This window comes from Belonocnema kinseyi, chromosome 1 (genome assembly GCF_010883055.1).
Source record: "Belonocnema kinseyi isolate 2016_QV_RU_SX_M_011 chromosome 1, B_treatae_v1, whole genome shotgun sequence".
Taxonomy (NCBI): Eukaryota; Metazoa; Arthropoda; class Insecta; order Hymenoptera; family Cynipidae; genus Belonocnema; species Belonocnema kinseyi.
This window is the reverse complement of record NC_046657.1, coordinates 89,470,090-89,483,019: the sequence shown is the minus strand read 5'-3', so window position 1 is coordinate 89,483,019 and position 12,930 is coordinate 89,470,090. Positions and strand designations below refer to the sequence as shown.

General features: G+C 32.9%; 1 protein-coding gene across 2 annotated transcripts in view; it reads right to left on the bottom strand.

Annotated features, from left to right (window-relative positions):
• Positions 1-9,824: 9,824 nt before the first annotated feature.
• Positions 9,825-12,930, bottom strand: part of LOC117167916 (caspase-3-like) — a 21,254-nt gene continuing 18,148 nt past the window's right edge. The window contains exons 5-7 of one of the 2 annotated variants that reach the window (XM_033353163.1): positions 12,325-12,486; positions 12,028-12,235; positions 9,825-9,928 (exon numbers count right to left, since the gene is read on the bottom strand). In XM_033353163.1, coding sequence (XP_033209054.1) covers positions 9,889-9,928; positions 12,028-12,235; positions 12,325-12,486 — 410 coding nt within the window. In that variant the 3' untranslated portion in view covers positions 9,825-9,888. Of the gene's footprint in view, positions 9,929-11,437; positions 11,577-11,950; positions 12,236-12,324; positions 12,487-12,930 lie in introns of those variants that run through there. The other variant, XR_004466445.1, reaches the window with a different exon arrangement.

Genomic DNA, 12,930 nt, shown 5'->3' with positions numbered 1-12,930 from the left:
ATTATCTTTCATTTTATTAATACCGGGACAATTGTTGTATTATACTAATTGGCAGAAGTTTTTTGCATCAGGGCACACAATTAACTTGAATCATCCGAGATAACCATTTAAATATTGCATGTTTATTTCCTTTAGCATTAAATTTACGTTTTCATGGTGATAACAAACGCATATTGTGTGGGTACCGAAACTCCTTGCCAAAACGCAATGTTTCGGTCTGATTTGTGTGAATTTCGTGAGGCCTATTTTAATCTCTTCATATTCTGACTGGAATCCTGTATACAAATCATTTAAATTGCACAAAATCAAACTTTTCTAAACGACAACGTTCCTGTCACTCACTCGAACAAACGCACAATTCTTCATTGCATGCATTAAGCCTAAATTAAGCAACTTACGGCGTCAAGCTCATAAAATTTGGATAAGAGATCTTTAGTTTCAAGACTCAAAGGCCTTCTTCTTTTTGTCGTAGGCAGAGTTATTTACCGTACCTAGCTGCAACCAAACCGACTCCCTTTTTAGAATTTTCTTCAAATTATTAACACTTTTATTTAATTTTTGAATTTTCTCATTATACTATTTATAATTTTAACTTATATACTAATATACTACTTTGAAGTTGAGTTTTAAAATGTTGTCTGTTTTGGCGTATCTCATTTCATTTACGAGAAACGTTATATTTATTCCAATAACCATTATCTGAAAGAAAAAGTTAGATATGTGAAATAATCGAAACCCGTAGATTCTAAATTCCTAACCTTTTTGTAGATAATTTCAAAATTTTACAATTTTTTATTTTTAATCCCTTTCAGCTGTTGTACTTGGTAGCCTAGTCGCATTGGCATAGGGACATCAATTTTCCGTAAAACTATAGTATACATTACTAACACACCTTTTCAAAAACCTCACAGACTAGATTTATTGGGTGGAAATAGTTTTTTAAAAATTTAAATGGACACTTGAAGGGGAACTCAGGTATAGAAAACTAGCGTTACAAGGTAGTGCTGAAGAAAGAACACCGAATCAGCACTGACCAGTGTCGCACAGTGGTCTGAAACACCTAAAAAGTTGGCCAAAAGTATAAAATGTTCATAGAATGGACCAACTTTCGTTATTTACGAGTTTTTGGTGTCGCTGATTACGAATCCGATGTAAAAAATTCCAAAAACAAAATTGTGGATCAAATATGTCGGGAAAGTAAGCCAAATAAATTTTGGATTTTTTTTAAATTGGTATTAGGGGTTTTTCAAGGTCGCTGATTACGAATCCGATATCAAAAATTCCAAAAACAAAATGACGGGTCCAAATTGCGGACAAGTAGGGTAAGGGGGGCAGCGCCAACAAGTTAACAGTCAATGTTTTTTTTAAAGTTAATGAGATGTTGAATTGATCCAGTTTTTTCTCATTTCGAGTTCTACATTATATTATATTTCTATAAGTATTAATCACATCAAAAAAAACAATGATTTGGTAATTTAATTATTTCTAACATGCTGTATTTCGTCAGCTTTGCCCCTCACCTGAAGGCAAAGCCGTCTGCATCTTTTTATGAAAATCAAAACATTTAAAGATAAGAAAATATAATGGTTTGCTTCTGTGGTATTTTATGTACTGAAAAAATTACCTTTAAAGATGCCCAACAAGAAGAATAAGTTATTTTGAATAAAAATAGAGATAGGTGTAAGATAACATATTATTCGTTGACATTTTGCTGGAAACGGAATTTACGCAGTGTTTCTACTGTACCAATACAAGACAACTGCATACCGACCGGATTGATAATAATAATAATATTTAATAGTTTCTTCCCATGGACATAGGAAACAAGGGACTAGGCATGTCATTGTGGGGGTGATGTAATGAGAGGGGAGGTCCGCCACCTCTTGATGTCCCGCGACAAACATGGCAGCGCCCACATGTTTATATTTTCATGCATAGTTTATCGGCAAAAATGCTTGTGCGCATAATCAAATGGCACATCGTAAGTTGGCAGCTCTCCCCACTCATGGAATTCTCCCCCTTCCCGTGGATTCAACCCCGCTCGCCAAGTTAGAATGGCATGTCTAGTCCCGTGTTTCCTATGTCCATGTTTCTTCTATGCAGCCCACAAGATAAGTTGCTGTTCTACATTGCCGATCATTTATCGACGAAACTTGTCACACGTGTTTCACCTAAGCACTTGTCAATATTATTTTCATCATGCTTGCCCCCCTGGCCAAGCCTCACTTATTTATGAGATATATTATATTTTGGACTTGAATTACGTCAAATTAATATAATTAGATTGTGTGATATTATTTTATTTGTCAAAATATCAAATTTTTATACGGTAAGTATTGTCAATAGAGTTGAAAACTTTATATTTCTGTCAGCGAAACTTCCATTCTTTCGTGGTAAAAACTGTTGTCTGTATAATTTTTCTCTTGCAACGTCAATTTTCAAGATGTTAGTAAGTAACAAAATCTCTCTGATGAAAGAGATTTATTTGATGCAAAGTAGAACTAAAATTGTTAAATAATAGCCATGCTATAAGGAAAATCACGTTTGCCCCACTGGTTGGCGCTGCCCCCCTTTACCCTATGTTAAATAAATATTTCATTTTTTTGAAAATTTTGTATCAGGACGTTTTCAAGATCGCTGATTACGAAGCTGATGTCAAAAAGCCAAAAAAAAATGGCGGATCCAATATGGCGGACGAGTATGTTAAATAATTTTTTGATTTTTTTTTAAATTGGTATCAGGAGGTTTTCAAGATCGCTGATTAGGAACCTTATGTCAAAAACTCAAAAAAAAAATGGCGGACTAGTATGCTGAATACATTTTTGAAATTATCCTAATATTATATCCGTCATTTTTTTGGTTTTGACATCAGGTTAGTAATCATCGATCTTGAAAATCTCCTGACACCAATTTTTAAAAAAACTCAAAAATTCATTTAACATACTCGTCCGCCATATTGGATCCGCCATTTTGTTTTCGGAATTTTTGACATGTGATTCGTAATTAGCGACCCCAAAAACCTGTGGGTGATGAAAGTTGGCCCATTTTGTGAACATTTTATACTTTTAGCCAGCTTTTCGCCATTTAGTCCCACTGTGCGTCAACGAGTAGAGTGACCCTCGCGAACACACATGCATATGCATTACGATGAGAATAGCAGAAATTAGCACCTGTTGTTTTGATTTTTTTCATTGTTACACTTTTTGCTGACCTACTGAAATTTGAAACTACTGGGAGTCTCGCGGAAACATAACTTTTGACATGGTTCTTTGACGATTGTTTTTAAAATTGTAGTTTTTGAGAAGGAGGCCTTACAGGTGACTTGCGATGTATTTCATGTACAATTTATAAACAAAAGGCTATTCCTATTTTGCCTTTAACATTTTCTGCTATTGATGTTGCAGTTGTGAAATTCATCGCTTACTCCGATACACGAGGGTCCTTTTATTTACATCCACCAGAGATGTAAAATTCAATATATTTTTTTACAGTGTACCATAAAAGTAGAATATATGGCGATATTTTTGTGCCGTGGCTATTTCCCAATGGGAAATCTCAAAATGTCGACATTTGATGGAATCCGCGAAAGTCATTTTTCGTATGAAACCAATACCTTCCCATTATGGTGTGAATGTAAAAAGCGCGTGCCCTATCAAAGAAATGTGAAAATCAAATTTTTAGATCTTATTTAGGCAAACCATTTTTTTATTACACATTTTACTGTACCGAGTACCGTCTTCCACACATTTTGTTTGTTTATTTTTGCGTAACTTGTAACGAAAAGTGATTCATTATGAATTTGTAGTTTTTTCCAGAGCGTGTAATTTGGGCTTTTTCATTTTTTTCGTATCTTGCATAGTTTAACCAAAAAATAAAATTTGTGGATTTTTTATTTTTTTTTTGTAGGATCAAATTTGGAATGTTCAACTTTTCGACCAAATTAAAAAAGTTGTTATCATAATCCCGTAGAGCCTTCAAAAAGCAAAGTTTTTCTTCTTTTGACTTTTTTTCATATCATGTGTTGTTTGGCTTAAAATGTTCATTTTAGTTTGTTTTTTTATTTTGAAAATGCCCTAACCCTGATGATTTTCTATTTATAAGAAAAGTCATTGGAATAAATTGTTTGAGTTTTTAAGTACTATGAACAACCGTACATAGAATTTTTAAATCTTGAAAAAATGTGGTTTCAAAAATAAGTGACTTCTCCCTAAACGGAAAATGTCTTCTACCTCATGTACTGAATTTAAACCTTTCAAAATACAATATTAAAATTTTTGTTATCAATATTATTTTCACATTTAGAAACTACTATGTTTTCTCCTTACTTATAACTATAGTTATTCAACATGCAAGATTAATTTGAATTTCTCAGTCTTATGTTCATGTTTTCGTGGAAATGCCCTGAAAAAAATACTTCCAAAGAAAATAATAATAGACTTGGGGCTTCTACCCTCATAGAAAAAAACATGTCACTCAAGATTCAAGCTACTATTTTTATTTTTTTGGAAGTAACGATGAAAAACAAACGCAACCCGACATATTTCTTGGGACTCCTCTGTCTCTTTGAACCACCCTATGTACATGAACGCGAAAGTTAAGGCGCTTCCTATAGGACTTGATTTTTAGTCCATGTATTACAAATTAAAACTTTTCTCTTACAATTATGAATTGTTTGACGTCATATTTTGATCATCTACTATATACAATTCAAAATTATTCCGTTCAGTGTCGATACCATCCACACCGTTAGATAGATTAGGCGCTGTAGATGGTTCCTACCGCAACCCGAATCGCTAATTCAGTACGAAAGATGTGCCGAGAACAGCCATGTCTTTAAGACGTCTTTAGGTCATCTTTATGACAATGGACATCTTAGAGCCGTTAATTGGCCTGACATATGACTTCCTAGGAACGTCCCAAGGGCGTTCTTGAGATTTTCATAATTTTGTGCCCACGGCATATGCATAAGCATATGCCTATGGAAATCCACAGTTTTTAACCAATCGTCACCAAATTTGGCACACATATTCTTTGGGTTCCCAAACAGGTCGTAAGAGTATGAGGGAGGCATATTAGTGATTAAAATGGTGTGGGGGGGGCACATTCGCAGTTTTTTTTATTAATCGGCATCAAATCTTTCTCTCATATTCTTTGGGCTTCCAGGCAGATCGTAAGAATATTGAAGGATAATAGAGTGGGAGGAGAGGGTATAGTTTTCGGAATATATAAAATCAAGTGGCCTAAAACGTATGATGATTATAAAAATTAACAGTTTTTGACATTTGGCACCAACTTTTGCACACATATTCTTTGGACTCTCAGAGAGGTCTTAAGATTATATGGGGGCATATGAGGGATGACGAAGGTGGGGAGGGCACATTCGCAGTTTTGTATTGATCGGCATCAAATTTTTCTCTCATAATTTTTGGGCTTCCAGGAATGTCGTAAGAATATTGAAGGATGAAGGAATGGGAGGAGTAAATATGGGGGACACAGCCGCAGTTTTTGAAACTGGGTGTTTGGAATGCTAGGAAAGTAAATTATCTCAAGGTAAAAGAATTGCGTGAAACTATGGACGTGAGGAAACTAGATATTTTATGTGTGCCTGAAACAAAGAAAAAGGGATGCACAGTGAACCACATGGTAAACAAGGAGTAGGTCTGATTTTGAATGAAAGAGCAAAGCAGCACCTCGGAAACCAGTGTTTCGTATCTCCCAGACTGCTGTGGGCTGGAATGAAAGTAGGAATCAGAAGACTATTTATCATAGCATGCTATGCTCCAGTTGATAGTGATCCCAGAGAAGTCAAAGACGCCTTCTGAGACACTTTAAATGACACAATAAATATTTTGCGAACATGGGGAAAGAATAATTCTACTAGGAGACATAAACGGATGGGTGAACGTCTAAAATCAGGATACAGAAAGAGTACTAGGTAATTTTGGGGATCCAAGAACAAACTATAACGGAGATAAATTAGTTGGTCTTAAAATGATCCACATGTACACCTGGTCTAAAGGAAATATCCGCAGTATAATTGACTTTGTTGTTGCGGATGAAAGACTAAGAGACTTAGTCAAAGATACAAGGGTCATGAGGGGTCCTGAATGCAATACTGATCATTACCTTCTGATCTCAAAAATTAACTTAGGTCGGGGATGGAGAAAAAAGAGAACCAAGAAAACAAACCAAACGCGAATCAAAGTTGAGAACATACTGAAACCGGATGTGCGAATATATTTCCAAAATAAGATAATCGAAAGCATAAATAGGGCAACATGCGAGGACCGTATAAAAAACAAAGATATAGTGGGCACCTGGACAAAGTTACGGGGTATCCTTGTTAGATGTACGATCGAAGTGTGTGGTACCGCAGTTGTAGGAAAAATGTCTGGTGGTGCGTGGTAGAATGATGAAATTCAGGCTGCCCAAAAAGCAAAGAGAGAAGCGCACAGGAGAACTTTGAACATCTCAGTTCTTAGCAATGAGGAAATAAATAGATGTAGAAATGATTATAGACACGAAAACAGGATACTCAAACAATTAGTTAAGGAACGTAAAGATACAATCAGAGCAGAAGAAGAGATGAAAATACAAAACGACTCTGAAGGAAGCAAGAAACTGCTTTATAAAAAAAATGAAAGGAAACAAAAGTACAGAATTTGTCAACATGAGAAATAGTGGGGGGGGGGGGGATGGTATATGATGCAGACGGAATACGAGAGGCTTTCAGAGACTATTTTAGGAGACAATTTGGAGATGAAGCTATAGGACACCACAACTGCGATGTTGAACACGAGTGAGAAAACACTATGCAATATTTTATCAAATGTTGAGAGAATTGAACAAGTTGATAAGTTCGTATACCTTGGTAGCTTATTTACTAGGGACGGGAAGATAGATGAGGAGTTAGATAGACGAATAAACGAAAGTAACAAGGTTATTGTTAGAGCAGATCTCCTTATCAGAAGTAAAAATATATCAAATAAAGCTAAAATGGCAATATATAATTCTATTATTTGTACCGACTGTGCTATACGGTAGCGAGATATGGACTTATCAAGTAAGTAACGAGATAATTTTAAAAGAATGTTTTGCAGAAGAGACGCTAATAGACACATGGGAATAAAATCTGTTCAGATGGTTCGAACATTTTGAGAGAATGCCAAATGAACGACTAACGAAACAAGTATATCAAGGTAAAGTAAATTACAGCGTGCCCTGAAGTATACCGCTGAAAGAATGGTTTGAATGTGTTAATGAGACCCTAGTTAGAAGAGACATAAGAAGTCACAGAAACACAAGAGCCTGCATGAAAAAATGAACGGACATAAAAGAAGCTAGAGAAGTATGCCAGGACAGGAAAGTATGGAGAAAATAGTTAATAAAAAAAGTGCCAGTAGAGTAAATGACGCCTGAATCAAAAGACCTTGGCCACTATTGGACCCAAGCGGGGAACCTTACATAACAACTTTGTGAGGATCTTCACTTGAGGTGATTGCTAGAGAGATTGATCAGCAACCTGGGTCGGAGCAGTGTTGCGAAACAAACGTGTTATTTACATAAATAACACGAGAATTCTGTATCAATCTGAAAATTCTTTATCCCTTCCACACATAACTCCTTTCCCCCACCGAGTGAGTCATGCCTACACCGAAAGGGAAATGGCTTAATGGTGTATATAAGTGGCCTAAATCGTATGATGCTTATGAAAATACACGGTTTTTAACAATTGGCACCAAATTTTTCATACATATTCATGGGGCTCCTGGACAGGTCGTAGGAGTATGGAGAGGGGATAGGAGGGGTGAATATAGAGGTGGGGGGAGCGCAATCGCAGTTTTTAACAATCAGCAGCAAATTTTTCATGCATTTTCTTTGGCCCCCCGGATAGATCATAAGAGAGTTTGGTGGGAAGATAAACTGGGGAACGTTGGAACTTTTTTATACATAAAATATCGGTCTCAAACTTTGAGAAATGCAAGAGCCGAAAGAAAACTACGTTTAAGCACAAAGCTTAATAATAAAAGATGTAAAAAAATTTTCAACTATCAACTTCATCGGCATCAGCCGGTAACGTTGTACACGAAAATACGAACCCTGGCGGCCACTAGACGAGGCTCTATAGGATTCGTATTTTCGTGTACAACGTTGCCTGCTGATGTCGATGCAATTGATAGTTGAAATATATTTTTTTTGCATCTTTTATTATTAAGATTTTTACTCAAACGTAGTTTTCTTTCGGCTCTTACATTTCTCAAAGTTTGAGATCGATATTTTATGTATAAAAAAAGTTCCAATATTCAAAAAATGTCGAGGTTCAAAAAAAAGATGAAATAATTTTCAGTGAAGTTCCTACCAAAATGCAGTACATAAACGTACTTTATTGTACTCTAATACATTTTCCAAAGTTTCAGCTGCATATTTTATTCACATTTAAGCTCATATTTCTGTTTTACGTTCTCAAAGTCTTTTCAAAGCTTAGTTCAAATTTCACCCTAGACTTCTTATTTTTGAAAACCAAATTCTGCGACTTCCGTACGAGTTTTATTATTTAAAATTCAAAAATGCCTTTTTCATTTTAAGTTTTTCAGTTTTTAATTCTTTTTTTCGCATTTAGAGTTGTTCTCAAGCTGTGTACAAATTTCACAAGTGATTTGGAATCTTCGGAAACCAAATTGGACAACTTTAATACAATTATTACAATAAAAATTCGAAAAATACAGTTTCGATGTTCTGTATTTAATTTTTTATTTCTATTTTACTTTCTAAGAGTTTTTTTCTAGTTTACATCAAATTTCACTATCGACTTCACATTTTTCAAATCCCAATTCTACGATAAATACTTAACATTTTATGCTGATTTTATTCCAGTATTATACAATATACAACTTTTATGGCCTTTCGGTTTGTTGTCGATGTATAGTATGAATGACACAGAGAGGTTTTTCAAAAAATTATCTTTTCTTTTATTTAATTGAAAATATGATACATTTTATGCGCCTGGGAAGGAGCAAAACTTCGCCGTGAGTGTACCTATGTATAGTGAACTGAATATCAGCACCATCAGTTCACCATTGGTACACTCGCGGTGGTGGTTTGCTCCTTCCCAGGAAAATAAAGTGCATCATATTTTCAATTTAAAAAAAAACAGGTTCATTTTTCGAAAAACCTCTCTGTGATGGATTTTATTTAGTCCTTTAGATTATGTGGTAAACATATGACACCAAACAATTCATAATTGTAGGAGAAAAATTGTTATTTATAATACACGGACTAAAAAGTTAAGCCCTGGTCCCAAAGCTAGAGTCACGACTAAGTTAGTAAAAGATTCTTTTTTAAATCCAGAATATATTTCTTACAAAGATTCTTTTAAATTCTATGTAGATTTCTAATGTCACAAAAGTGTCCTTAAATAATTCACTTTTAACAGCGTATGAAAACAATTATCGATTGATAAATAACAAACAGTAAATAAATAATAAATAACAGTATCGGGAATGAATTATTTAATAAATAACGAGACGATATTTAATTTTTATTTTCGATCGTCTGAAAAATATAAATAATTTTCAGTTTTATTTAGTTTGTATACTCTTTGAAAGCAGGCATGTGTAAACGCTGCCGAACTGGTCGAAATTGAAAACGGTCAAACGTGATTCGAAAATGAATATCTCAAAGTGGCGACAATGGGAACCACTTGTCCAACACTTGCATGCAATTAAGGCGAGCGTTGCCACTAATATCTTTATACGAGGGTCGGATATTGGATGCTGAATATGCCAGAAGTGTATACTCGACTAGGTTGGCCGAGTGACTCGGTTCTTCGGATATTAAACTTTGAAGATGCCGTTCCTGCAGTCGATACACTGAGTCAGCAAGTGTCATTTATAACTCTCGAGAAGATAAAGTGTTAAATATCCGAATACTGGAATACACATCATTACCTCAACTTAACGCTCATTTTAAATAAAAGGATCAACGAAAAATAGCAGTGAAAAAATAATAAACGATATTTTTTATGTAAGCTTTTCGACTAGGTTGATTAATAATTAAATTTCCGATGTTAGATTTTTATAAAAACTCGATATTTATTTCTGAAAAATCACTTTACATATAAATCTCTAATATATTAAGAAATGAGCTACAAAATAGTTTATACCACATCACATATATTTTGCGCCGTATAAAAATAAAATGACTTTTTCAATTATTAATCTTGGTTTCATAATTCTAAGTTTATTTCTTACTTATTTACAATCATAAAATATTCACATTCGAAGCTGTACATTCTTTTATTTGTAGTCTTTAAAATTAATTAAATTAGAATTCGAAACTTAAAAACGTTGCGAATTTCTAAGTGTTTTTAAGATTTTCTAAGTTTCACAAGCGTAAAATTTTTATTATTTAAACAAGAGACACTCAAATATTTCTAACTGACGTGCGCTAATATAGTATAAGAAAACTTTCGTCTTTTCAAAATATCAGCGAGATAACTTATTTAGTTTTTAAAATAAAAAGTCGGACCAAAATACATGCGAAACACGGCAATTTATAAGGTTTTAGAATATAATTTTTCATTGCAATTTTATTTCATTTAAGACTGAAAGTTAATAAAATTGAAACATTTTTATATTAAGTTTTCAAATTTTAAAAATTTTGAAGTTGAGCATTTAATACTGTATTTTTTATTTGTGCTCAGAAAATCTGCGAATTTTCTCACTACAACGTTCGGAACTGAATAAATAAAAATTAAAGTACTTTCAAACTTAATTCAAATTTATAATTGTCTATCGAAAACTACGTAATTTAAAATTGGAAAATAATTGTCGAATTTAAATAAATTTTTAAAATTGTACAATCTAATTTCATTCTATATAAAATGCCATTTACAGGGATTACATAAAATATTATTAATTAACTAATACGTTCATGGTTGTTTTTAACATTGAGAATGAAATAATTTTACACTGGTAGCTTCCAAAACAAATAAGTGATATATACCGTTGAAAACTTAATTAATCAGAATTAAACATATTGTTTAATTATTGATACTTGCAATTTAGAAGAGTTATATATTTAAATATATTTTCAATAATTTTTTTTTTTAATTTCAACCCATAAAATTGTGCATATTTAATTTAATCATTTTCTAATAATACTATAAAGGTTTAAATTTGAAATTGTTTAAAATGCTGTATTCAATACTTTAATTTAAATTGTTCAGGTTTGAAGAATTTATAATCACAATTATTGAAGTATTGAATTTTAACTTGATGAGTCAGATGACTTTCAAAATGTTTCATTATAAAGATTTTCATATTAATTAATTGATTTTGGACGTCTTAAACCAAACATTTTTTAGTTTTAAATGTTTTTAATGTGGTATTGTCCAAACATTAAAAATAATATTCTTTATTTAAAAATAAACGACATAAAAGTGGAAGTTTAAAATCAAAATTTTAAAATTGAAGCCTTCAGAACTTGAATAAATCCGAATTCAATAAATATAATACTAAAAGTGTTAAAAATTTGAACATTTCAAACGAAAAGTATTAAAGCGTTAAAGTTCAGTGCAATTTCAATTAAAGAGTTGGATAGGTTTTCCTACCAAGAAGTAAAAAATCTCAGATCAACGAATAAATTCACTGTAAATGCTCAGTTTTTTTCTGTTTTCAACAAATGTCCAGTAATTTCCAGGTTATTTCAGTTACCTGGTTCAGCGACCACCCTAAATGCTCATCGTTTCTTTCGATTTAAATTAATTTGCGTACACTTGTTGTAATTCTAGAAACTTTAAGTACAGTCCTCAATTATCAAGAATAGAACAAACCAAAATTTATTCGTTTTAAGTTCCTTGTAAGAAAAACTGTAACTGATCAATATCTTTGGCTTTAGAATATTTCTTTTTTGTTTAACTCTAAAGTATTTCGGCTAAGATATCTTTGGGATATTTCGTTGTTTCAGTTAACGTTTTTTTCGCATGTAATTAATTTTTTTTCTAGTTTCACACTATGTGACACTTACATACTGTCCCCGTTTTTCTTCTTCCGAAATTGAAATTTCATTTTGAGAGTATCGTGGAGAATCTCTGGAACCTGGACTACATTTTCTATGCCGCACACCGTTCCTCTTTTCTCAAAAACTAGTTTCTTTACTTTCCGAGTAAAATCACTCCACTCAATTTCATCAAATTCATTTAAAACATCACATATTGTCTGTATGAACCAAGCTCCTAAGAAATAAAAATTTATTTAAAGCACAACTCTATCAAACAAAATTCTGTTCGGATGAAAGAAAAAACATCCCAAAAGTTTCACAAACCTTCTTTCGTATTTCTTACACTCTGAAATTTTCCGATTGTCGCTACGAACATCACGAAATCTGAGAATCTGATATTGTTACTGTCATTAAGCAGATCATCTAATGCTAGATCAGCACTTAATTTTGTTGTAAACCCTGAAGGTCCGTCCGTTTCTTCTCGACCTATCATTGAAATTATATTAAATAATATTTATTTTTGTATAAATTCTATTTTTCCAATGCATGAAATGCCAATAAATTAAAGATGTTTCTATATTTATAAAAAAAAAATTGAGCCTAGCATTGTTCAAATGCAGCTTGTTGGAAATGATTAAATTATCAAATCATTTTCATGTTAAAATAGTTAATAAACATGTATGTACGATATAGTTGCAAACATTCAGGACTCGAGATAAAAAAAGGCGTCAATAACATGCCTAATTATATTATAATACCCGGTCTACTCTATATTGATATACATAATTAAGCGGAAGTTCAAATAAAAAGGTATCAGCTTGGACGGAATGTGCCTGATACGAAGTGCCCGTTTTAATGTTTATCTTTAAATGGCCAAATTTGACCCTATCACACAAAAACGCTTATTAATCCTAAAATATATTCGATATT